Here is a 27,774-nt window from a genome sequence, read left to right on the forward strand (position 1 = left end):
GTAGCATTTGTTGAACTTACTGTTTTCACAATTTGTTCCATTGAATCCCGGAACACAGTCGCACTGGTAGCCATCGACAAGGTCTGTACAAGTTCCGTTGTTTTGACAAAGATCTGGCAAGCACTCATTGATCACTGTAATTCAAAACACAAGTTTACCTCTCATAAAAATATAACGACTGTACTCCTTTATTGTTTACGTACATGTAAAAACCCATATTGGTTATCATTCTACAGCTTATATAGAAGAAAATCTGAAACATCTAATGCGAGACCAATGAATGCACAGACGTGGGGAACAAAGGATAACCATGAATGAATAAACACATTCTCATGTTTAACACTCTTACATTTGGCTAGAAGACAAAAACATAGCACATGCATTACGTACTGTTTTCACACGTTGTTCCATTGTATCCTGGAACACAAGCGCATTGGAAGTGGTTGACCTGGTCTATACAGGTTCCGTTGTTTTGACAGGGATCTTGGGAACAGTCATCAATATCTGCAATTTCAAGAACGAATACATACACCAAAATCAACAGTATCAGAACCGTTTTCAACGGAATGGATGTCAAGTAATAAATACAACATGTTCAATGTCTCATGTGGTCCTCGGCTTACCAACCTCAACAACATATTCCAAAACTTTGAAAAAATGTCCCAAATATCCATTTACTGAGAATGATTCCAATCTCATCATTGCAGGTTAAGGTCTAAGAAGGAGGGAAAAGGTAGCATTTGTTGAACTTACTGTTTTCACAATTTGTTCCATTGAATCCCGGAACACAGTCGCACTGGTAGCCATCGACAAGGTCTGTACAAGTTCCGTTGTTTTGACAAAGATCTGGCAAGCACTCATTGATCACTGTAATTCAAAACACAAGTTAACCTCTCATAAAAATATAACGACTGTACTCCTTTATTGTTTACGTACATGTAACAACCCATCTTGGTTATCATTCTACAGCTTATATAGAAGGAAATCTGAAACATCTAATGCAAGACCAATGAATGCACAGACCTGGGGAACAAAGGATAGCCATGAATGAATAAACACATTCTCATGTTTAACACTCTTACATTTGGCTAGAAGACAAAAACATAGCACATGCATTACGTACTGTTTTCACACGTTGTTCCATTGTATCCTGGAACACAAGCGCATTGGAAGTGGTTGACCTGGTCTATACAGGTTCCGTTGTTTTGACAGGGATCTTGGGAGCAGTCATCAATATCTGCAATTTCAAGAACGAATACATACACCAAAATCAACAGTATCAGAACCGTTTTCAAAAGAATAGATGTCAAGTAATAAATACAACATGTTCAATGCCTCATGTGGTCCTCGGCTTACCAACCTCAACAACATATTCCAAAACTTTGAAAAAATGTCCCAAATATCCATTTACTGAGAATGATTCCAATCTCATCATTGCAGGTTAAGGTCTAAGAAGGAGAGAAAAGGTAGCATTTGTTGAACTTACTGTTTTCACAATTTGTTCCATTGAATCCCGGAACACAGTCGCACTGGTAGCCATCGACAAGGTCTGTACAAGTTCCGTTGTTTTGACAAAGATCTGGCAAGCACTCATTGATCACTGTAATTCAAAACACAAGTTTACCTCTCATAAAAATATAACGACTGTACTCCTTTATTGTTTACGTACATGTAACAACCCATCTTGGTTATCATTCTACAGCTTATATAGAAGAAAATCTGAAACATCTAATGCGAGACCAATGAATGCACAGACCTGTGGAACAAAGGATAACCATGAATGAATAAACACATTCTCATGTTTAACACTCTTACATTTGGCTAGAAGACAAAAACATAGCACATGCATTACGTACTGTTTTCACACGTTGTTCCATTGTATCCTGGAACACAAGCGCATTGGAAGTGGTTGACCTGGTCTATACAGGTTCCGTTGTTTTGACAGGGATATTGGGAACAGTCATCAATATCTGCAATTTCAAGAACGAATACATACACCAAAATCAACAGTATCAGAACCGTTTTCAAAGGAATGGATGTCAAGTAATAAATACAACATGTTCAATGTCTCATGTGGTCGTCGGCTTACCAACCTCAACAACATATTCCAAAACTTTGAAAAAATGTCCCAAATATCCATTTACTGAGAATGATTCCAATCTCATCATTGCAGGTTAAGGTCTAAGAAGGAGGGAAAAGGTAGCATTTGTTGAACTTACTGTTTTCACAATTTGTTCCATTAAATCTCGGAACACAGTCGCACTGGTAGCCATCGACAAGGTCTGTACAAGTTCCGTTGTTTTCACAGGGAGTCGGCATGCATTCATCAATATCTGCAATTTCAAGAAGTAAATCTTATACTTTGATAAGTTGACAGTGACCTTGGTAAAACTTGTCAATATCTGCAATTATATGAGCAAATCATAAAAAAAATAATATATTAATCAAAGGTATAAACAAAACGTTTGGGTCGTTTCGTGTCTCAAATGCCACCCGTGTCTTTATTGGCTATCGATATAATGATATATTAATCAAACACTTCAGGAAACATCAGTTTTGTACTTTTTTATTCCCACAGAGAGAAATGGTATGCGTAATTATAGTGCTTACTGTTTTCACAATTTGTTCCATTGAATCCTGAAACACAAACACATTGGTAGTCGTTGACCAGGTCTGTACAGGTTCCATTGTTTTGACAAGGTTCTGCTTGGCAGTCATCGATATCTAAAATCAGTTTCAAATACAACCTCACTGAAAACTGCAAAGGATGCACACAATTCTCCCGATTAATCCCCCGATTAATCATTGATGTAGCAGTAAATTTTGAACATTATCAATATATTTTGAAGTGAATTGGAGTAAGGTTATCAACTGACAAACATTAATCACCTAAGAAATGAATTGATCAATGTGAAACTGAATATTTCAATCTCATCCTTGCATTTTGTTCTTTTGGATCTGATACAAATACCGCATTATCAGAACTTACCGTTTTCACAGTTTGTCCCATTAAATCCAGGAACACAATCGCAGTGGTAGTCGTTGATCAGGTCTGTACAGGTTCCGTTGTTTTGACAGGGATCCGGCAAGCAGTCATCAATATCTGCAATTTCAAGAGCGAAATCTTTGAACAAAATAAATCTTATACTTTGATCCACCACTATTTGTCATATCGTGATGCTTACATGTATCAAATATAAAAAAATAAATCTTCTAAAATAGGCGATTAAAAGTACCAAAAATGAATTTATTGTAAAAAAAAAAAATAGACCGCATTTCAATAAAAAAAACAAAACAAAGAAAACAAACTAAATAGATCAATATGAATAGACTATACTTTTATTAAGTTTGACCTATCATTCTTGACAATTTGAGCAATTTGTTCCATCAAACCCGTCTATGCAATTACATTCATAATCATTAATCAGATCTTTACAAGTTCCTCTGTTTTGACATCAATGTGTTTCACACTCGACGATATCTGACAGGATGCCGTTAATGGAATCTACTCACTCAAGATAAATAATACCAATGCCACATCTTCCTACCTTGTTTTGAAAATCTTCTCACCAACCAAAGCCAGCATTCAAAATTTTAAACGGACCAAAATGAAGACCAAGTACATACAAAACCTTACTCAAACTTTAGTGCCCTTTTATCTTCCACAAATACATGTACTGAGTATAGGATATGCTGTACGTACTATTTTCACACTTTGTTCCATTATATCCAGAAACACAGTCGCACTGATAGTCATTCACAAGGTCTGTACAAGTCCCGTTGTTTAGACAAATACCTGGCAAGCACTCATTGATCACTGCAATTCCGAATAAGAGTTTACCGTTTACTTTTGATAACACAATCTCAAAATCTTGATATCTCAACCTAAATTATGTACATCTTCAAAATCTAATGTGTCAGAAAGACAAACGAAATAATTTACCCCGACATTAAAACGAATACTTATTTTGACGGCTAGAGAAAACATTAACAAGCAACTACATACGAGCTCGTTCAAATGGATTATTATAGTGTTTCATTTCAAGTAAATAAAGCATATGTAGTGGATATGTACGTACTGTTTTCACAATTGGTTCCGTTGAATCCAGGAACACAATCGCAATAGTAGTCGTTGACCAGGTCTGTACAAGATCCGTTGTTTTGACAGGGACCTTGGGAACACTCGTCAATATCTGCAATTTCATGAACAAAATTTATTATTCACAGAAATATAACCAAACGTTTGGGTCTTCACGTGTCTCATAGAACACCTGTGTCTTCAATGGTTATCGATATCATGATATATTAGGCAAACACTTGAGGAATCATCAGTTTTGTACTTTTTTTCATTCCCACACACAAAAATGGTGTGCTTTATCATAGCGCTTACTGTTTTCACAATTTGTTCCATTGAATCCTGCAATACAAACACATTGGTAGTCGTTGACCAGGTCTGTACAGGTTCCATTGTTTTGACAAGGTTCTGCTTGGCAGTCATCGATATCTAAAATCAATTTCAAATACAACCTCACTGAAAACAGCAAACAATGTACACAATTCCCAGGATTAATCATGGATATAGCAGTATATCTAAACATTGTCAATATCTTTTGAAGTCAATTGGAAAAAAGGTTATCAACTGACAAACCTTAATCACCTAACAAATGATTTGATCAATGTAAAACTGAAGATTTCAATCTCATCCTTGCATGTTGTACTGTTGGATCTGATACAAATACCGCATTATCAGAACTTACCGTTTTCACAGTTTGTCCCATTAAATCCAGGAACACAATCGCAGTGGTAGTCGTTGACCAGGTCTGTACAGGTTCCGTTGTTTTGACAGGGATCCGGTGAGCAGTCATCAATATCTGCAATTTCAAGAACGAAATCTTTGAACAGAAATAAATCTTATAATTTGATCCTCCACTATTTCTCATATTGTGCTGCTTATCAAAGATATAACACAAATCTTCTCAAATAGGCGACTAAGAGTAGCAAAGATGAATTCATTAGAAAAAAAATAGACCGCGTTTCAATATAAAGAAAGAACACAAACTAAATAGATCAGTATGAATAGACTATACTTTCATAAGGTTTGACCTATCATTCTTGACAATTTGAGCAATTTGTTCCATCAAACCCGTTTATGCAATTACATTCATAATCATTAATCAGATCTTTACAAGGTCCTCTGTTTTGACATGACTGTGTTTTACACTCGACGATATCTGACAGGATGCCGTTAACGGAATCTACTCACTCAAGCTAAAAAATACAAATGCCACATCTTCCATACCTCGTTTTGAAAATCTTCTCACCAACCAAAGCCAGCATTCAAAATTTTAAACGGACCAAAATGAAGAACAAGGTACATACAAAAACTGACTCAAACTTAAGTGCCCTTTCATCTTCAACATATACAATGTACGTGTACTGAGTATAGGATTAGCTGTACGTACTATTTTCACAATTTGTTCCATTAAATCCAGAAACGCAGTCGCACTGGTAGTCATTCACAAGGTCTGTACAAGTCCCGTTGTTTAGACAAATACCTGGCAAGCACTCATTGATCACTGCAATTCCGAATAAGAGTTTACCGTTTACTTTTGATAACACAGTCTCAAAATCTTGATATCTCAACCTAAATTATGTACATCTTCGAAACCTAATGTGTCAGAAAGACAAACGAAATCATTCGCTCCTACACTAAAATAAATACTTTTGTGGACGGCCGAAGAAAACATCAACAAGCAACTACATACGAGCTCGTTCTAATGGATTATTATAGTGCTTCATTTCAAGCAAATAAAGCATATGTAGTGCATATGTACGTACTGTTTTCACAATTTGTTCCGTTGAATCCAGGAACACAATCGCAATAGTAGTCGTTGACCAGGTCTGTACAAGATCCGTTGTTTTGACAGGGACCTTGGGAACACTCGTCAATATCTGCAATTTCATGAACAAAATTTATTATTCAAAGGCATAAAACCAAACGTTTGGGTCTTCACGTGTCTCATAGAACACCTGTGTCTTCAATGGTTATCGATATCATGATATATTAAGCAAACACTTGAGGAATCATCAGTTTTGAACTTTTTTTCATTCCCACACACAAAAATGGTGTGCGTAATCATAGCGCTTACTGTTTTCACAATTTGTTCCATTGAATCCTGCAATACAAACACATTGGTAGTCGTTGACCAGGTCTGTACAGGTTCCATTGTTTTGACAAGGTTCTGCTTGGCAGTCATCGATATCTAAAATCAATTTCAAATACAACCTCACTGAAAACAGCAAAGAATGTACACAATTCCCAGGATCAATCATGGATATAGCAGTATATTTTGAACATTGTCAATATCTTTTAAAGTCAATTGGAAAAAGGTTATCAACTGACAAATCTTAATCACCTAACAAATGATTTGATTAATGTAAAACTGAATATTTCAATCTCATCCTTGCATGTTGTACTGTTGGATCTGATACAAATACCGCATTATCAGAACTTACCGTTTTCACAGTTTGTCCCATTAAATCCAGGAACACAATCGCAGTGGTAGTCGTTGACCAGGTCTGTACAGGTTCCGTTGTTTTGACAGGGATCCGGTGAGCAGTCATCAATATCTGCAATTTCAAGAACGAAATCTTTGAACAGAAATAAATCTTATAATTTGATCCTCCACTATTTCTCATATTGTGCTGCTTATCAAAGATATAACACAAATCTTCTCAAATGGGCGACTAATAGTAGCAAAGATGAATTCATTAAAAAAAATAGACCGCGTTTCAATATAAAGAAAGAACACAAACTAAATAGATCAGTATGAATAGACTATACTTTCATAAGGTTTGACCTATCATTCTTGACAATTTGAGCAATTTGTTCCATCAAACCCGTTTATGCAATTACATTCATAATCATTAATCAGATCTTTACAAGGTCCTCTGTTTTGACATGACTGTGTTTTACACTCGACGATATCTGACAGGATGCCGTTAACGGAATCTACTCACTCAAGCTAAAAAATACAAATGCCACATCTTCCATACCTCGTTTTGAAAATCTTCTCACCAACCAAAGCCAGCATTCAAAATTTTAAACGGACCAAAATGAAGAACAAGGTACATACAAAAACTGACTCAAACTTAAGTGCCCTTTCATCTTCAACAAATACAGTGTACGTGTACTGAGTATACGATTAGCTGTACGTACTATTTTCACAATTTGTTCCATTAAATCCAGAAACGCAGTCGCACTGGTAGTCATTCACAAGGTCTGTACAAGTCCCGTTGTTTAGACAAATACCTGGCAAGCACTCATTGATCACTGCAATTCCGAATAAGAGTTTACCGTTTACTTTTGATAACACAGTCTCAAAATCTTGATATCTCAACCTAAATTATGTACATCTTCGAAACCTAATGTGTCAGAAAGACAAACGAAATCATTCGCTCCTACACTAAAATAAATACTTTTGTGGACGGCCGAAGAAAACATCAACAAGCAACTACATACGAGCTCGTTCTATTGGATTATTATAGTGCTTCATTTCAAGCAAATAAAGCAAACACTTGAGAAATCATCAGTTTTGAACTTTTTTTCATTCCCACACACAAAAATGGTGTGCGTAATCATAGCGCTTACTGTTTTCACAATTTGTTCCATTGAATCCTGCAATACAAACACATTGGTAGTCGTTGACCAGGTCTGTACAGGTTCCATTGTTTTGACAAGGTTCTGCTTGGCAGTCATCGATATCTAAAATCAATTTCAAATACAACCTCACTGAAAACAGCAAAGAATGTACACAATTCCCAGGATCAATCATGGATATAGCAGTATATTTTGAACAATGTCAATATCTTTTAAAGTCAATTGGAAAAAGGTTATCAACTGACAAATCTTAATCACCTAACAAATGATTTGATTAATGTAAAACTGAATATTTCAATCTCATCCTTGCATGTTGTACTGTTGGATCTGATACAAATACCGCATTATCAGAACTTACCGTTTTCACAGTTTGTCCCATTAAATCCAGGAACACAATCGCAGTGGTAGTCGTTGACCAGGTCTGTACAGGTTCCGTTGTTTTGACAGGGATCCGGTGAGCAGTCATCAATATCTGCAATTTCAAGAACGAAATCTTTGAACAGAAATAAATCTTATAATTTGATCCTCCACTATTTCTCATATTGTAATGCTTATCAAAGATATAACACAAATCTTCTCAAATGGGCGACTAATAGTAGCAAAGATGAATTCATTAAAAAAAATAGACCGCGTTTCAATATAAAGAAAGAACACAAACTAAATAGATCAGTATGAATAGACTATACTTTCATAAGGTTTGACCTATCATTCTTGACAATTTGAGCAATTTGTTCCATCAAACCCGTTTATGCAATTACATTCATAATCATTAATCAGATCTTTACAAGGTCCTCTGTTTTGACATAACTGTGTTTTACACTCGACGATATCTGACAGGATGCCGTTAACGGAATCTACTCACTCAAGCTAAAAAATACAAATGCCACATCTTCCATAACTCGTTTTGAAAATCTTCTCACCAACCAAAGCCAGCATTCAAAATTTTAAACGGACCAAAATGAAGAACAAGGTACATACAAAAACTGACTCAAACTTAAGTGCCCTTTCATCTTCAACAAATACAATGTACATGTACTGAGTATAGGATTAGCTGTACGTACTATTTTCACAATTTGTTCCATTAAATCCAGAAACGCAGTCGCACTGGTAGTCATTCACAAGGTCTGTACAAGTCCCGTTGTTTAGACAAATACCTGGCAAGCACTCATTGATCACTGCAATTCCGAATAAGAGTTTACCGTTTACTTTTGATAACACAGTCTCAAAATCTTGATATCTCAACCTAAATTATGTACATCTTCGAAACCTAATGTGTCAGAAAGACAAACGAAATCATTCGCTCCTACACTAAAATAAATACTTTTGTGGACGGCCGAAGAAAACATCAACAAGCAACTACATACGAGCTCGTTCTATTGGATTATTACAGTGCTTCATTTCAAGCAAATAAAGCAAACACTTGAGGAATCATCAGTTTTGAACTTTTTTTCATTCCCACACACAAAAATGGTGTGCGTAATCATAGCGCTTACTGTTTTCACAATTTGTTCCATTGAATCCTGCAATACAAACACATTGGTAGTCGTTGACCAGGTCTGTACAGGTTCCATTGTTTTGACAAGGTTCTGCTTGGCAGTCATCGATATCTAAAATCAATTTCAAATACAACCTCACTGAAAACAGCAAAGAATGTACACAATTCCCAGGATCAATCATGGATATAGCAGTATATTTTGAACAATGTCAATATCTTTTAAATTCAATTGGAAAAAGGTTATCAACTGACAAATCTTAATCACCTAACAAATGATTTGATTAATGTAAAACTGAATATTTCAATCTCATCCTTGCATGTTGTACTGTTGGATCTGATACAAATACCGCATTATCAGAACTTACCGTTTTCACAGTTTGTCCCATTAAATCCAGGAACACAATCGCAGTGGTAGTCGTTGACCAGGTCTGTACAGGTTCCGTTGTTTTGACAGGGATCCGGTGAGCAGTCATCAATATCTGCAATTTCAAGAACGAAATCTTTGAACAGAAATAAATCTTATAATTTGATCCTCCACTATTTCTCATATTGTAATGCTTATCAAAGATATAACACAAATCTTCTCAAATGGGCGACTAATAGTAGCAAAGATGAATTCATTAAAAAAAATAGACCGCGTTTCAATATAAAGAAAGAACACAAACTAAATAGATCAGTATGAATAGACTATACTTTCATAAGGTTTGACCTATCATTCTTGACAATTTGAGCAATTTGTTCCATCAAACCCGTTTATGCAATTACATTCATAATCATTAATCAGATCTTTACAAGGTCCTCTGTTTTGACATGACTGTGTTTTACACTCGACGATATCTGACAGGATGCCGTTAACGGAATCTACTCACTCAAGCTAAAAAATACAAATGCCACATCTTCCATACCTCGTTTTGAAAATCTTCTCACCAACCAAAGCCAGCATTCAAAATTTTAAACGGACCAAAATGAAGAACAAGGTACATACAAAAACTGACTCAAACTTAAGTGCCCTTTCATCTTCAACAAATACAATGTACATGTACTGAGTATAGGATTAGCTGTACGTACTATTTTCACAATTTGTTCCATTAAATCCAGAAACGCAGTCGCACTGGTAGTCATTCACAAGGTCTGTACAAGTCCCGTTGTTTAGACAAATACCTGGCAAGCACTCATTGATCACTGCAATTCCGAATAAGAGTTTACCGTTTACTTTTGATAACACAGTCTCAAAATCTTGATATCTCAACCTAAATTATGTACATCTTCGAAACCTAATGTGTCAGAAAGACAAACGAAATCATTCGCTCCTACACTAAAATAAATACTTTTGTGGACGGCCGAAGAAAACATCAACAAGCAACTACATACGAGCTCGTTCTATTGGATTATTATAGTGCTTCATTTCAAGCAAATAAAGCATATGTAGTGCATATGTAGGTACTGTTTTCACAATTTGTTCCGTTGAATCCAGGAACACAATCGCAATAGTAGTCGTTGACCAGGTCTGTACAAGATCCGTTGTTTTGACAGGGACCTTGGGAACACTCGTCAATATCTGCAATTTCATGAACAAAATTTATTATTCAAAGGCATAAAACCAAACGTTTGGGTCTTCACGTGTCTCATAGAACACCTGTGTCTTCAATGGTTATTGATATCATGATATATTAAGCAAACACTTGAGGAATCATCAGTTTTGAACTTTTTTTCATTCCCACACACAAAAATGGTGTGCGTAATCATAGCGCTTACTGTTTTCACAATTTGTTCCATTGAATCCTGCAATACAAACACATTGGTAGTCGTTGACCAGGTCTGTACAGGTTCCATTGTTTTGACAAGGTTCTGCTTGGCAGTCATCGATATCTAAAATCAATTTCAAATACAACCTCACTGAAAACAGCAAAGAATGTACACAATTCCCAGGATCAATCATGGATATAGCAGTATATTTTGAACATTGTCAATATCTTTTAAAGTCAATTGGAAAAAGTTTATCAACTGACAAATCTTAATCACCTAACAAATGATTTGATTAATGTAAAACTGAATATTTCAATCTCATCCTTGCATGTTGTACTGTTGGGTCTGATACAAATACTGCATTATCAGAACTTACCGTTTTCACAGTTAGTCCCATTAAATCCAGGAACACAATCGCAGTGGTAGTCGTTGACCAGGTCTGTACAGGTTCCGTTGTTTTGACAGGGATCCGGTGAGCAGTCATCAATATCTGCAATTTCAAGAACGAAATCTTTGAACAGAAATAAATCTTATAATTTGATCCTCCACTATTTCTCATATTGTAATGCTTATCAAAGATATAACACAAATCTTCTCAAATGGGCGACTAATAGTAGCAAAGATGAATTCATTAAAAAAAAATAGACCGCGTTTCAATATAAAGAAAGAACACAAACTAAATAGATCAGTATGAATAGACTATACTTTCATAAGGTTTGACCTATCATTCTTGACAATTTGAGCAATTTGTTCCATCAAACCCGTTTATGCAATTACATTCATAATCATTAATCAGATCTTTACAAGGTCCTCTGTTTTGACATGACTGTGTTTTACACTCGACGATATCTGACAGGATGCCGTTAACGGAATCTACTCACTCAAGCTAAAAAATACAAATGCCACATCTTCCATACCTCGTTTTGAAAATCTCCTCACCAACCAAAGCCAGCATTCAAAATTTTAAACGGACCAAAATGAAGAACAAGGTACATACAAAAACTGACTCAAACTTAAGTGCCCTTTCATCTTCAACAAATACAATGTACATGTACTGAGTATAGGATTAGCTGTACGTACTATTTTCACAATTTGTTCCATTAAATCCAGAAACGCAGTCGCACTGGTAGTCATTCACAAGGTCTGTACAAGTCCCGTTGTTTAGACAAATACCTGGCAAGCACTCATTGATCACTGCAATTCCGAATAAGAGTTTACCGTTTACTTTTGATAACACAGTCTCAAAATCTTGATATCTCAACCTAAATTATGTACATCTTCGAAACCTAATGTGTCAGAAAGACAAACGAAATCATTCGCTCCTACACTAAAATAAATACTTTTGTGGACGGCCGAAGAAAACATCAACAAGCAACTACATACGAGCTCGTTCTATTGGATTATTATAGTGCTTCATTTCAAGCAAATAAAGCAAACACTTGAGAAATCATCAGTTTTGAACTTTTTTTCATTCCCACACACAAAAATGGTGTGCGTAATCATAGCGCTTACTGTTTTCACAATTTGTTCCATTGAATCCTGCAATACAAACACATTGGTAGTCGTTGACCAGGTCTGTACAGGTTCCATTGTTTTGACAAGGTTCTGCTTGGCAGTCATCGATATCTAAAATCAATTTCAAATACAACCTCACTGAAAACAGCAAAGAATGTACACAATTCCCAGGATCAATCATGGATATAGCAGTATATTTTGAACAATGTCAATATCTTTTAAAGTCAATTGGAAAAAGGTTATCAACTGACAAATCTTAATCACCTAACAAATGATTTGATTAATGTAAAACTGAATATTTCAATCTCATCCTTGCATGTTGTACTGTTGGATCTGATACAAATACCGCATTATCAGAACTTACCGTTTTCACAGTTTGTCCCATTAAATCCAGGAACACAATCGCAGTGGTAGTCGTTGACCAGGTCTGTACAGGTTCCGTTGTTTTGACAGGGATCCGGTGAGCAGTCATCAATATCTGCAATTTCAAGAACGAAATCTTTGAACAGAAATAAATCTTATAATTTGATCCTCCACTATTTCTCATATTGTAATGCTTATCAAAGATATAACACAAATCTTCTCAAATGGGCGACTAATAGTAGCAAAGATGAATTCATTAAAAAAAATAGACCGCGTTTCAATATAAAGAAAGAACACAAACTAAATAGATCAGTATGAATAGACTATACTTTCATAAGGTTTGACCTATCATTCTTGACAATTTGAGCAATTTGTTCCATCAAACCCGTTTATGCAATTACATTCATAATCATTAATCAGATCTTTACAAGGTCCTCTGTTTTGACATGACTGTGTTTTACACTCGACGATATCTGACAGGATGCCGTTAACGGAATCTACTCACTCAAGCTAAAAAATACAAATGCCACATCTTCCATAACTCGTTTTGAAAATCTTCTCACCAACCAAAGCCAGCATTCAAAATTTTAAACGGACCAAAATGAAGAACAAGGTACATACAAAAACTGACTCAAACTTAAGTGCCCTTTCATCTTCAACAAATACAATGTACATGTACTGAGTATACGATTAGCTGTACGTACTATTTTCACATTTTGTTCCATTAAATCCAGAAACGCAGTCGCACTGGTAGTCATTCACAAGGTCTGTACAAGTCCCGTTGTTTAGACAAATACCTGGCAAGCACTCATTGATCACTGCAATTCCGAATAAGAGTTTACCGTTTACTTTTGATAACACAGTCTCAAAATCTTAATATCTCAACCTAAATTATGTACATCTTCGAAACCTAATGTGTCAGAAAGACAAACGAAATCATTCGCTCCTACACTAAAATAAATACTTTTGTGGACGGCCGAAGAAAACATCAACAAGCAACTACATACGAGCTCGTTCTAATGGATTATTATAGTGCTTCATTTCAAGCAAATAAAGCATATGTAGTGCATATGTACGTACTGTTTTCACAATTTGTTCCGTTGAATCCAGGAACACAATCGCAATAGTAGTCGTTGACCAGGTCTGTACAAGATCCGTTGTTTTGACAGGGACCTTGGGAACACTCGTCAATATCTGCAATTTCATGAACAAAATTTATTATTCAAAGGCATAAAACCAAACGTTTGGGTCTTCACGTGTCTCATAGAACACCTGTGTCTTCAATGGTTATTGATATCATGATATATTAAGCAAACACTTGAGGAATCATCAGTTTTGAACTTTTTTTCATTCCCACACACAAAAATGGTGTGCTTAATCATAGCGCTTACTGTTTTCACAATTTGTTCCATTGAATCCTGCAATACAAACACATTGGTAGTCGTTGACCAGGTCTGTACAGGTTCCGTTGTTTTGACAGGGATCCGGTGAGCAGTCATCAATATCTGCAATTTCAAGAACGAAATCTTTGAACAGAAATAAATCTTATAATTTGATCCTCCACTATTTCTCATATTTTGATTCTTATCAAAGATATAACACAAATCTTCTCAAATGGGCGACTAATAGTAGCAAAGATGAATTCATTAGAAAAAAATAGACCGCGTTTCAATATAAAGAAAGAACACAAACTAAATAGATCAGTATGAATAGACTATACTTTCATAAGGTTTGACCTATCATTCTTGACAATTTGAGCAATTTGTTCCATCAAACCCGTTTATGCAATTACATTCATAATCATTAATCAGATCTTTACAAGGTCCTCTGTTTTGACATGACTGTGTTTTACACTCGACGATATCTGACAGGATGCCGTTAACGGAATCTACTCACTCGAGCTAAAAAATACAAATGCCACATCTTCCATACCTCGTTTTGAAAATCTTCTCACCAACCAAAGCCAGCATTCAAAATTTTAAACGGACCAAAATGAAGAACAAGGTACATACAAAAACTGACTCAAACTTAAGTGCCCTTTCATCTTCAACAAATACAATGTACATGTACTGAGTATACGATTAGCTGTACGTACTATTTTCACAATTTGTTCCATTAAATCCAGAAACGCAGTCGCACTGGTAGTCATTCACAAGGTCTGTACAAGTCCCGTTGTTTAGACAAATACCTGGCAAGCACTCATTGATCACTGCAATTCCGAATAAGAGTTTACCGTTTACTTTTGAGAACACAGTCTCAAAATCTTGATATCTCAACCTAAATTATGTACACCTTCGAAACCTAATGTGTCAGAAAGACAAACGAAATCATTCGCTCCTACACTAAAATAAATACTTTTGTGGACGGCCGAAGAAAACATCAACAAGCAACTACATACGAGCTCGTTCAAATGGATTATTATAGTGTTTCATTTCAAGCAAATAAAGCAAACACTTGAGGAATCATCAGTCTTGAACTTTTTTTCATTCCCACACACAAAAATGGTGTGCGTAATCATAGCGCTTACTGTTTTCACAATTTGTTCCATTGAATCCTGCAATACAAACACATTGGTAGTCGTTGACCAGGTCCGTACAGGTTCCATTGTTTTGACAAAGTTCTGCTTGGCAGTCATCGATATCTAAAATCAATTTCAAATACAACCTCACTGAAAACAGCAAAGAATGTACACAATTCCCAGGATCAATCATGGATATAGCAGTATATTTTGAACATTGTCAATATCTTTTAAAGTCAATTGGAAAAAGGTTATCAACTGACAAATCTTAATCACCTAACAAATGATTTGATCAATGTAAAACTGAATATTTCAATCTCATCCTTGCATGTTGTACTGTTGGATCTGATACAAATACCGCATTATTAGAACTTACCGTTTTCACAGTTTGTCCCATTAAATCCAGGAACACAATTGCAGTGGTAGTCGTTGACCAGGTCTGTACAGGTTCCATTGTTTTGACAGGGATCCGGTGAGCAGTCATCAATATCTGCAATTTCAAGAACGAAATCTTTGAACAGAAATAAATCTTATAATTTGATCTTCCACTATTTCTCATATTGTGATGCTTATCAAAGATATAACACAAAGCTTCTCAAATGGGCGACTAATAGTAGCAAAGATGAATTCATTAGAAAAAAATAGACCGCGTTTCAATATAAAGAAAGAACACAAACTAAATAGATCAGTATGAATAGACTATACTTTCATAAGGTTTGACCTATCATTCTTGACAATTTGAGCAATTTGTTCCATCAAACCCGTTTATGCAATTACATTCATAATCATTAATCAGATCTTTACAAGGTCCTCTGTTTTGACATGACTGTGTTTTACACTCGACGATATCTGACAGGATGCCGTTAACGGAATCTACTCACTCAAGCTAAAAAATACAAATGCCACATCTTCCATACCTCGTTTTGAAAATCTTCTCACCAACCAAAGCCAGCATTCAAAATTTTAAACGGACCAAAATGAAGAACAAGGTACATACAAAAACTGACTCAAACTTAAGTGCCCTTTCATCTTCAACAAATACAATGTACATGTACTGAGTATACGATTAGCTGTACGTACTATTTTCACAATTTGTTCCATTAAATCCAGAAACGCAGTCGCACTGGTAGTCATTCACAAGGTCTGTACAAGTCCCGTTGTTTAGACAAATACCTGGCAAGCACTCATTGATCACTGCAATTCCGAATAAGAGTTTACCGTTTACTTTTGAGAACACAGTCTCAAAATCTTGATATCTCAACCTAAATTATGTACATCTTCGAAACCTAATGTGTCAGAAAGACAAACGAAATCATTCGCTCCTACACTAAAATAAATACTTTTGTGGACGGCCGAAGAAAACATCAACAAGCAACTACATACGAGCTCGTTCTAATGGATTATTATAGTGCTTCATTTTAAGCAAATAAAGCATATGTAGTGCATATGTACGTACTGTTTTCACAATTTGTTCCGTTGAATCCAGGAACACAATCGCAATAGTAGTCGTTGACCAGGTCTGTACAAGATCCGTTGTTTTGACAGGGACCTTGGGAACACTCGTCAATATCTGCAATTTCATGAACAAAATTTATTATTCAAAGGCATAAAACCAAACGTTTGGGTCTTCACGTGTCTCATAGAACACCTGTGTCTTCAATGGTTATTGATATCATGATATATTAAGCAAACACTTGAGGAATCATCAGTTTTGAACTTTTTTTCATTCCCACACACAAAAATGGTGTGCGTAATCATAGCGCTTACTGTTTTCACAATTTGTTCCATTGAATCCTGCAATACAAACACATTGGTAGTCGTTGACCAGGTCTGTACAGGTTCCATTGTTTTGACAAGGTCCTGCTTGGCAGTCATCGATATCTAAAATCAATTTCAAATACAACCTCACTGAAAACGGCAAAGAATGTACACAATTCCCAGGATCAATCATGGATATAGCAGTATATTTTGAACATTGTCAATATCTTTTAAAGTCAATTGGAAAAAGGTTATCAACTGACAAATCTTAATCACCTAACAAATGATTTGATTAATGTAAAACTGAATATTTCAATCTCATCCTTGCATGTTGTACTGTTGGATCTGATACAAATACCGCATTATCAGAACTTACCGTTTTCACAGTTTGTCCCATTAAATCCAGGAACACAATCGCAGTGGTAGTCGTTGACCAGGTCTGTACAGGTTCCGTTGTTTTGACAGGGATCCGGTGAGCAGTCATCAATATCTGCAATTTCAAGAACGAAATCTTTGAACAGAAATAAATCTTATAATTTGATCCTCCACTATTTCTCATATTGTAATGCTTATCAAAGATATAACACAAATCTTCTCAAATGGGCGACTAATAGTAGCAAAGATGAATTCATTAAAAAAAATAGACCGCGTTTCAATATAAAGAAAGAACACAAACTAAATAGATCAGTATGAATAGACTATACTTTCATAAGGTTTGACCTATCATTCTTGACAATTTGAGCAATTTGTTCCATCAAACCCGTTTATGCAATTACATTCATAATCATTAATCAGATCTTTACAAGGTCCTCTGTTTTGACATGACTGTGTTTTACACTCGACGATATCTGACAGGATGCCGTTAACGGAATCTACTCACTCAAGCTAAAAAATACAAATGCCACATCTTCCATACCTCGTTTTGAAAATCTTCTCACCAACCAAAGCCAGCATTCAAAATTTTAAACGGACCAAAATGAAGAACAAGGTACATACAAAAACTGACTCAAACTTAAGTGCCCTTTCATCTTCAACAAATACAATGTACATGTACTGAGTATAGGATTAGCTGTACGTACTATTTTCACAATTTGTTCCATTAAATCCAGAAACGCAGTCGCACTGGTAGTCATTCACAAGGTCTGTACAAGTCCCGTTGTTTAGACAAATACCTGGCAAGCACTCATTGATCACTGCAATTCCGAATAAGAGTTTACCGTTTACTTTTGATAACACAGTCTCAAAATCTTGATATCTCAACCTAAATTATGTACATCTTCGAAACCTAATGTGTCAGAAAGACAAACGAAATCATTCGCTCCTACACTAAAATAAATACTTTTGTGGACGGCCGAAGAAAACATCAACAAGCAACTACATACGAGCTCGTTCTATTGGATTATTATAGTGCTTCATTTCAAGCAAATAAAGCAAACACTTGAGGAATCATCAGTTTTGAACTTTTTTTCATTCCCACACACAAAAATGGTGTGCGTAATCATAGCGCTTACTGTTTTCACAATTTGTTCCATTGAATCCTGCAATACAAACACATTGGTAGTCGTTGACCAGGTCTGTACAGGTTCCATTGTTTTGACAAGGTTCTGCTTGGCAGTCATCGATATCTAAAATCAATTTCAAATACAACCTCACTGAAAACGGCAAAGAATGTACACAATTCCCAGGATCAATCATGGATATAGCAGTATATTTTGAACATTGTCAATATCTTTTAAAGTCAATTGGAAAAAGGTTATCAACTGACAAATCTTAATCACCTAACAAATGATTTGATTAATGTAAAACTGAATATTTCAATCTCATCCTTGCATGTTGTACTGTTGGATCTGATACAAATACCGCATTATCAGAACTTACCGTTTTCACAGTTTGTCCCATTAAATCCAGGAACACAATCGCAGTGGTAGTCGTTGACCAGGTCTGTACAGGTTCCGTTGTTTTGACAGGGATCCGGTGAGCAGTCATCAATATCTGCAATTTCAAGAACGAAATCTTTGAACAGAAATAAATCTTATAATTTGATCCTCCACTATTTCTCATATTGTAATGCTTATCAAAGATATAACACAAATCTTCTCAAATGGGCGACTAATAGTAGCAAAGATGAATTCATTAAAAAAAATAGACCGCGTTTCAATATAAAGAAAGAACACAAACTAAATAGATCAGTATGAATAGACTATACTTTCATAAGGTTTGACCTATCATTCTTGACAATTTGAGCAATTTGTTCCATCAAACCCGTTTATGCAATTACATTCATAATCATTAATCAGATCTTTACAAGGTCCTCTGTTTTGACATGACTGTGTTTTACACTCGACGATATCTGACAGGATGCCGTTAACGGAATCTACTCACTCAAGCTAAAAAATACAAATGCCACATCTTCCATACCTCGTTTTGAAAATCTTCTCACCAACCAAAGCCAGCATTCAAAATTTTAAACGGACCAAAATGAAGAACAAGGTACATACAAAAACTGACTCAAACTTAAGTGCCCTTTCATCTTCAACAAATACAATGTACATGTACTGAGTATACGATTAGCTGTACGTACTATTTTCACAATTTGTTCCATTAAATCCAGAAACGCAGTCGCACTGGTAGTCATTCACAAGGTCTGTACAAGTCCCGTTGTTTAGACAAATACCTGGCAAGCACTCATTGATCACTGCAATTCCGAATAAGAGTTTACCGTTTACTTTTGAGAACACAGTCTCAAAATCTTGATATCTCAACCTAAATTATGTACATCTTCGAAACCTAATGTGTCAGAAAGACAAACGAAATCATTCGCTCCTACACTAAAATAAATACTTTTGTGGACGGCCGAAGAAAACATCAACAAGCAACTACATACGAGCTCGTTCTATTGGATTATTATAGTGCTTCATTTCAAGCAAATAAAGCAAACACTTGAGGAATCATCAGTTTTGAACTTTTTTTCATTCCCACACACAAAAATGGTGTGCGTAATCATAGCGCTTACTGTTTTCACAATTTGTTCCATTGAATCCTGCAATACAAACACATTGGTAGTCGTTGACCAGGTCTGTACAGGTTCCATTGTTTTGACAAGGTTCTGCTTGGCAGTCATCGATATCTAAAATCAATTTCAAATACAACCTCACTGAAAACAGCAAAGAATGTACACAATTCCCAGGATCAATCATGGATATAGCAGTATATTTTGAACAATGTCAATATCTTTTAAAGTCAATTGGAAAAAGGTTATCAACTGACAAATCTTAATCACCTAACAAATGATTTGATTAATGTAAAACTGAATATTTCAATCTCATCCTTGCATGTTGTACTGTTGGATCTGATACAAATACCGCATTATCAGAACTTACCGTTTTCACAGTTTGTCCCATTAAATCCAGGAACACAATCGCAGTGGTAGTCGTTGACCAGGTCTGTACAGGTTCCGTTGTTTTGACAGGGATCCGGTGAGCAGTCATCAATATCTGCAATTTCAAGAACGAAATCTTTGAACAGAAATAAATCTTATAATTTGATCCTCCACTATTTCTCATATTGTAATGCTTATCAAAGATATAACACAAATCTTCTCAAATGGGCGACTAATAGTAGCAAAGATGAATTCATTAGAAAAAAATAGACCGCGTTTCAATATAAAGAAAGAACACAAACTAAATAGATCAGTATGAATAGACTATACTTTCATAAGGTTTGACCTATCATTCTTGACAATTTGAGCAATTTGTTCCATCAAACCCGTTTATGCAATTACATTCATAATCATTAATCAGATCTTTACAAGGTCCTCTGTTTTGACATGACTGTGTTTTACACTCGACGATATCTGACAGGATGCCGTTAACGGAATCTACTCACTCAAGCTAAAAAATACAAATGCCACATCTTCCATACCTCGTTTTGAAAATCTTCTCACCAACCAAAGCCAGCATTCAAAATTTTAAACGGACCAAAATGAAGAACAAGGTACATACAAAAACTGACTCAAACTTAAGTGCCCTTTCATCTTCAACAAATACAATGTACATGTACTGAGTATACGATTAGCTGTACGTACTATTTTCACAATTTGTTCCATTAAATCCAGAAACGCAGTCGCACTGGTAGTCATTCACAAGGTCTGTACAAGTCCCGTTGTTTAGACAAATACCTGGCAAGCACTCATTGATCACTGCAATTCCGAATAAGAGTTTACCGTTTACTTTTGATAACACAGTCTCAAAATCTTGATATCTCAACCTAAATTATGTACATCTTCGAAACCTAATGTGTCAGAAAGACAAACGAAATCATTCGCTCCTACACTAAAATAAATACTTTTGTGGACGGCCGAAGAAAACATCAACAAGCAACTACATACGAGCTCGTTCTAATGGATTATTATAGTGCTTCATTTCAAGCAAATAAAGCATATGTAGTGCATATGTACGTACTGTTTTCACAATTTGTTCCGTTGAATCCAGGAACACAATCGCAATAGTAGTCGTTGACCAGGTCTGTACAAGATCCGTTGTTTTGACAGGGACCTTGGGAACACTCGTCAATATCTGCAATTTCATGAACAAAATTTATTATTCAAAGGCATAAAACCAAACGTTTGGGTCTTCACGTGTCTCATAGAACACCTGTGTCTTCAATGGTTATTGATATCATGATATATTAAGCAAACACTTGAGGAATCATCAGTTTTGAACTTTTTTTCATTCCCACACACAAAAATGGTGTGCGTAATCATAGCGCTTACTGTTTTCACAATTTGTTCCATTGAATCCTGCAATACAAACACATTGGTAGTCGTTGACCAGGTCTGTACAGGTTCCATTGTTTTGACAAGGTTCTGCTTGGCAGTCATCGATATCTAAAATCAATTTCAAATACAACCTCACTGAAAACAGCAAAGAATGTACACAATTCCCAGGATCAATCATGGATATAGCAGTATATTTTGAACATTGTCAATATCTTTTAAAGTCAATTGGAAAAAGGTTATCAACTGACAAATCTTAATCACCTAACAAATGATTTGATTAATGTAAAACTGAATATTTCAATCTCATCCTTGCATGTTGTACTGTTGGGTCTGATACAAATACTGCATTATCAGAACTTACCGTTTTCACAGTTAGTCCCATTAAATCCAGGAACACAATCGCAGTGGTAGTCGTTGACCAGGTCTGTACAGGTTCCGTTGTTTTGACAGGGATCCGGTGAGCAGTCATCAATATCTGCAATTTCAAGAACGAAATCTTTGAACAGAAATAAATCTTATAATTTGATCCTCCACTATTTCTCATATTGTAATGCTTATCAAAGATATAACACAAATCTTCTCAAATGGGCGACTAATAGTAGCAAAGATGAATTCATTAGAAAAAAATAGACCGCGTTTCAATATAAAGAAAGAACACAAACTAAATAGATCAGTATGAATAGACTATACTTTCATAAGGTTTGACCTATCATTCTTGACAATTTGAGCAATTTGTTCCATCAAACCCGTTTATGCAATTACATTCATAATCATTAATCAGATCTTTACAAGGTCCTCTGTTTTGACATGACTGTGTTTTACACTCGACGATATCTGACAGGATGCCGTTAACGGAATCTACTCACTCAAGCTAAAAAATACAAATGCCACATCTTCCATACCTCGTTTTGAAAATCTTCTCACCAACCAAAGCCAGCATTCAAAATTTTAAACGGACCAAAATGAAGAACAAGGTACATACAAAAACTGACTCAAACTTAAGTGCCCTTTCATCTTCAACAAATACAATGTACATGTACTGAGTATACGATTAGCTGTACGTACTATTTTCACAATTTGTTCCATTAAATCCAGAAACGCAGTCGCACTGGTAGTCATTCACAAGGTCTGTACAAGTCCCGTTGTTTAGACAAATACCTGGCAAGCACTCATTGATCACTGCAATTCCGAATAAGAGTTTACCGTTTACTTTTGATAACACAGTCTCAAAATCTTGATATCTCAACCTAAATTATGTACATCTTCGAAACCTAATGTGTCAGAAAGACAAACGAAATCATTCGCTCCTACACTAAAATAAATACTTTTGTGGACGGCCGAAGAAAACATCAACAAGCAACTACATACGAGCTCGTTCTAATGGATTATTATAGTGCTTCATTTCAAGCAAATAAAGCATATGTAGTGCATATGTACGTACTGTTTTCACAATTTGTTCCGTTGAATCCAGGAACACAATCGCAATAGTAGTCGTTGACCAGGTCTGTACAAGATCCGTTGTTTTGACAGGGACCTTGGGAACACTCGTCAATATCTGCAATTTCATGAACAAAATTTATTATTCAAAGGCATAAAACCAAACGTTTGGGTCTTCACGTGTCTCATAGAACACCTGTGTCTTCAATGGTTATTGATATCATGATATATTAAGCAAACACTTGAGGAATCATCAGTTTTGAACTTTTTTTCATTCCCACACACAAAAATGGTGTGCGTAATCATAGCGCTTACTGTTTTCACAATTTGTTCCATTGAATCCTGCAATACAAACACATTGGTAGTCGTTGACCAGGTCTGTACAGGTTCCATTGTTTTGACAAGGTTCTGCTTGGCAGTCATCGATATCTAAAATCAATTTCAAATACAACCTCACTGAAAACAGCAAAGAATGTACACAATTCCCAGGATCAATCATGGATATAGCAGTATATTTTGAACATTGTCAATATCTTTTAAAGTCAATTGGAAAAAGTTTATCAACTGACAAACCTTAATCACCTAACAAATGATTTGATCAATGTAAAACTGAATATTTCAATCTCATCCTTGCATGTTGTACTGTTGGATCTGATACAAATATCGCATTATTAGAACTTACCGTTTTCACAGTTTGTCCCATTAAATCCAGGAACACAATCGCAGTGGTAGTCGTTGACCAGGTCTGTACAGGTTCCGTTGTTTTGACAGGGATCCGGTGAGCAGTCATCAATATCTGCAATTTCAAGAACGAAATCTTTGAACAGAAATAAATCTTATAATTTGATATTCCACTATTTCTCTCACTGTGATGCCTATCAAAGATATAACACAAATCTTCTCAAATGGGCGACTAATAGTAGCAAAGATGAATTCATTAAAAAAAATAGACCGCGTTTCAATATAAAGAAAGAACACAAACTAAATAGATCAGTATGAATAGACTATACTTTCATAAGGTTTGACCTATCATTCTTGACAATTTGAGCAATTTGTTCCATCAAACCCGTTTATGCAATTACATTCATAATCATTAAGCAGATCTTTACAAGGTCCTCTGTTTTGACATGACTGTGTTTTACACTCGACGATATATGACAGGATGCCGTTAACGGAATCTACTCACTCAAGCTAAAAAATACAAATGCCACATCTTCCATACCTCGTTTTGAAAATCTTCTCACCAACCAAAGCCAGCATTCAAAATTTTAAACGGACCAAAATGAAGAACAAGGTACATACAAAAACTGACTCAAACTTAAGTGCCCTTTCATCTTCAACAAATACAATGTACATGTACTGAGTATAGGATTAGCTGTACGTACTATTTTCACAATTTGTTCCATTAAATCCAGAAACGCAGTCGCACTGGTAGTCATTCACAAGGTCTGTACAAGTTCCGTTGTTTAGACAAATACCTGGCAAGCACTCATTGATCACTGCAATTCCGAATAAGAGTTTACCGTTTACTTTTGATAACACAGTTTCAAAATCTTGATATCTCAACCTAAATTATGTACATCTTCGAAACCTAATGTGTCAGAAAGACAAACGAAATCATTCGCTCCCACACTAAAATAAATACTTTTGTGGACGGCCGAAGAAAACATCAACAAGCAACTACATACGAGCTCGTTCAAATGAATTATTATAGTGTTTCATTTCAAGCAAATAAAGCATATGTAGTGCATATGTACGTACTGTTTTCACAATTTGTTCCGTTGAATCCAGGAACACAATCGCAATAGTAGTCGTTGACCAGGTCTGTACAAGATCCGTTGTTTTGACAGGGACCTTGGGAACACTCGTCAATATCTGCAATTTCATGAACAAAATTTATTATTCAAAGGCATAAAACCAAACGTTTGGGTCTTCACGGATCTCATAGAACACCTGTGTCTTCAATGGTTATCGATATCATGATATATTAAGCAAACACTTGAGGAATTATCAGTTTTGTACTTTTTTTTCATTCCCACACACAAAAATGGTGTGCGTAATCATAGCGCTTACTGTTTTCACAATTTGTCCCATTGAATCCTGCAATACAAACACATTGGTAGTCGTTGACCAGGTCTGTACAGGTTCCATTGTTTTGACAAGGTTCTGCTTGGCAGTCATCGATATCTAAAATCAATTTCAAATACAACCTCACTGAAAACAGCAAAGAATGTACACAATTCCCAGGATTGATCATGGATATACAAATGTTGCAGTATATTTTGAACATTGTCAATATCTTTTAAAGTCAATTGGAAAAAGGTTATCAACTGACAAACCTTAATCACCTAACAAATGATTTGATCAATGTAAGACTGAAGATTTCAATCTCATCCTTGCATTTTGTACTGTTGGATCTGATATACAAATACCGCATTATCAGAACTTACCGTTTTCACAGTTTGTCCCATTAAATCCAGGAACACAATCGCAGTGGTAGTCGTTGACCAGGTCTGTACAGGTTCCGTTGTTTTGACAGGGATCCGGTGAGCAGTCATCAATATCTGCAATTTCAAGAACGAAATCTTTGAACAGAAATAAATCTTATAATTTGATCTTCCACTATTTCTCATATTGTGATGCTTATCAAAGATATAACACGAATCTTCTCAAATGGGCGACTATGAGTAGCAAAGATGAATTAATTAGAAAAAAATAGACCGCGTTTCAATATAAAGAAAGAACACAAACTAAATAGATCAGTATGAATAGACTATACGTTCATAAGCTTTGACCTATCATTCTTGACAATTTGAGCAATTTGTTCCATCAAACCCGTTTATGCAATTACATTCATAATCATTAATCAGATCTTTACAAGGTCCTCTCTTTTGACATGACTGTGTTTTACACTCGACAATATATGACAGGATGCCGTTAACGGAATCTACTCACTCAAGCTAAAAAATACAAATGCCACATCTTCCATACCTCGTTTTGAAAATCTTCTCACCAACCAAAGCCAGCATTCAAAATTTTAAACGGACCAAAATGAAGAACAAGGTACATACAAAAACTGACTCAAACTTAAGTGCCCTTTCATCTTCAACAAATACAATGTACATGTACTGAGTATAGGATTAGCTGTACGTACTATTTTCACAATTTGTTCCATTAAATCCAGAAACGCAGTCGCACTGGTAGTCATTCACAATGTCTGTACAAGTTCCGTTGTTTAGACAAATACCTGGCAAGCACTCATTGATCACTGCAATTCCGAATAAGAGTTTACCGTTTACTTTTGATAACACAGTCTCAAAATCTTGATATCTCAACCTAAATTATGTACATCTTCGAAACCTAATGTGTCAGAAAGACAAACGAAATCATTCGCTCCCACACTAAAATAAATACTTTTGTGGACGGCCGAAGAAAACATCAACAAGCAACTACATACGAGCTCGTTCAAATGGATTATTATAGTGTTTCATTTCAAGCAAATAAAGCATATGTAGTGCATATGTACGTACTGTTTTCACAATTTGTTCCGTTGAATCCAGGAACACAATCGCAATAGTAGTCGTTGACCAGGTCTGTACAAGATCCGTTGTTTTGACAGGGACCTTGGGAACACTCGTCAATATCTGCAATTTCATGAACAAAATTTATTATTCAAAGGCATAAAACCAAACGTTTGGGTCTTCACGGATCTCATAGAACACCTGTGTCTTCAATGGTTATCGATATCATGATATATAAAGCAAACACTTGAGGAACCATCAGTTTTGTACTTTTTTTCATTCCCACACACAAAAATGGTGTGCGTAATCATAGCACTTACTGTTTTCACAATTTGTCCCATTGAATCCTGCAATACAAACACATTGGTAGTCGTTGACCAGGTCTGTACAGGTTCCATTGTTTTGACAAGGTTCTGCTTGGCAGTCATCGATATCTAAAATCAATTTCAAATACAACCTCACTGAAAACAGCAAAGAATGTACACAATTCCCAGGATTGATCATGGATATACAAATGTTGCAGTATATTTTGAACATTGTCAATATCTTTTAAAGTCAATTGGAAAAAGGTTATCAACTGACAAACCTTAATCACCTAACAAATGATTTGATCAATGTAAAACTGAAGATTTCAATCTCATCCTTGCATTTTGTACTGTTGGATCTGATACAAATACCGCATTATCAGAACTTACCGTTTTCACAGTTTGTCCCATTAAATCCAGGAACACAATCGCAGTGGTAGTCGTTGACCAGGTCTGTACAGGTTCCGTTGTTTTGACAGGGATCCGGTGAGCAGTCATCAATATCTGCAATTTCAAGAACGAAATCTTTGAACAGAAATAAATCTTATAATTTGATCTTCCACTATTTCTCATATTGTGATGCTTATCAAAGATATAACACGAATCTTCTCAAATGGGCGACTATGAGTAGCAAAGATGAATTAATTAGAAAAAAATAGACCGCGTTTCAATATAAAGA

At 35.6% G+C, this 27,774-nt stretch overlaps 3 protein-coding genes across 3 annotated transcripts in view; all 3 read right to left on the reverse strand.

The window, feature by feature from the left end:
- The window catches only part of LOC128186397 (uncharacterized), a 60,730-nt gene extending 56,543 nt beyond the window's left edge, over positions 1-4,187 (reverse strand). The window contains exons 1-11 of the mRNA XM_052856226.1: positions 4,080-4,187; positions 3,704-3,817; positions 2,990-3,103; positions 2,611-2,724; positions 2,220-2,333; positions 1,857-1,970; positions 1,487-1,600; positions 1,124-1,237; positions 754-867; positions 391-504; positions 21-134 (exon numbers count right to left, since the gene is read on the reverse strand). Of these exons, the coding sequence (XP_052712186.1) occupies positions 21-134; positions 391-504; positions 754-867; positions 1,124-1,237; positions 1,487-1,600; positions 1,857-1,970; positions 2,220-2,333; positions 2,611-2,724; positions 2,990-3,103; positions 3,704-3,817; position 4,080 (1,141 nt within the window). The 5' untranslated portion in view covers positions 4,081-4,187. The remainder of the gene's footprint in view (positions 1-20; positions 135-390; positions 505-753; positions 868-1,123; positions 1,238-1,486; positions 1,601-1,856; positions 1,971-2,219; positions 2,334-2,610; positions 2,725-2,989; positions 3,104-3,703; positions 3,818-4,079) is intronic.
- Positions 4,188-10,024: 5,837 nt separating this feature from the next.
- On the reverse strand, positions 10,025-14,273 carry LOC128192590 (fibropellin-1-like; the record flags this gene model as incomplete). The annotated part of the gene is made up of 11 exons (XM_052865383.1): positions 10,025-10,029; positions 10,914-11,024; positions 11,278-11,391; positions 11,637-11,750; positions 11,982-12,095; positions 12,414-12,527; positions 12,781-12,894; positions 13,139-13,252; positions 13,484-13,597; positions 13,860-13,973; positions 14,171-14,273. Coding segments are annotated over 11 exons (1,131 nt in total), but the record flags the coding sequence as incomplete, so codon positions are not given.
- Positions 14,274-14,518: 245 nt separating this feature from the next.
- On the reverse strand, positions 14,519-18,471 carry LOC128192594 (fibropellin-1-like). Its single transcript, XM_052865390.1, has 11 exons — positions 18,438-18,471; positions 17,790-17,903; positions 17,432-17,545; positions 17,065-17,178; positions 16,754-16,867; positions 16,378-16,491; positions 16,033-16,146; positions 15,674-15,787; positions 15,307-15,420; positions 14,875-14,988; positions 14,519-14,643 (listed from the first exon to the last, which is right to left on the reverse strand). The coding sequence occupies exons 1-11, from the start codon at positions 18,469-18,471 to the stop codon at positions 14,519-14,521; spliced, it is 1,185 nt and encodes a 394-aa protein (XP_052721350.1).
- Between the last annotated feature and the right edge of the window lie 9,303 nt (positions 18,472-27,774).

This window comes from Crassostrea angulata, chromosome 1 (assembly GCF_025612915.1).
Source record: "Crassostrea angulata isolate pt1a10 chromosome 1, ASM2561291v2, whole genome shotgun sequence".
Classification (NCBI taxonomy): domain Eukaryota; kingdom Metazoa; phylum Mollusca; class Bivalvia; order Ostreida; family Ostreidae; genus Magallana; species Magallana angulata.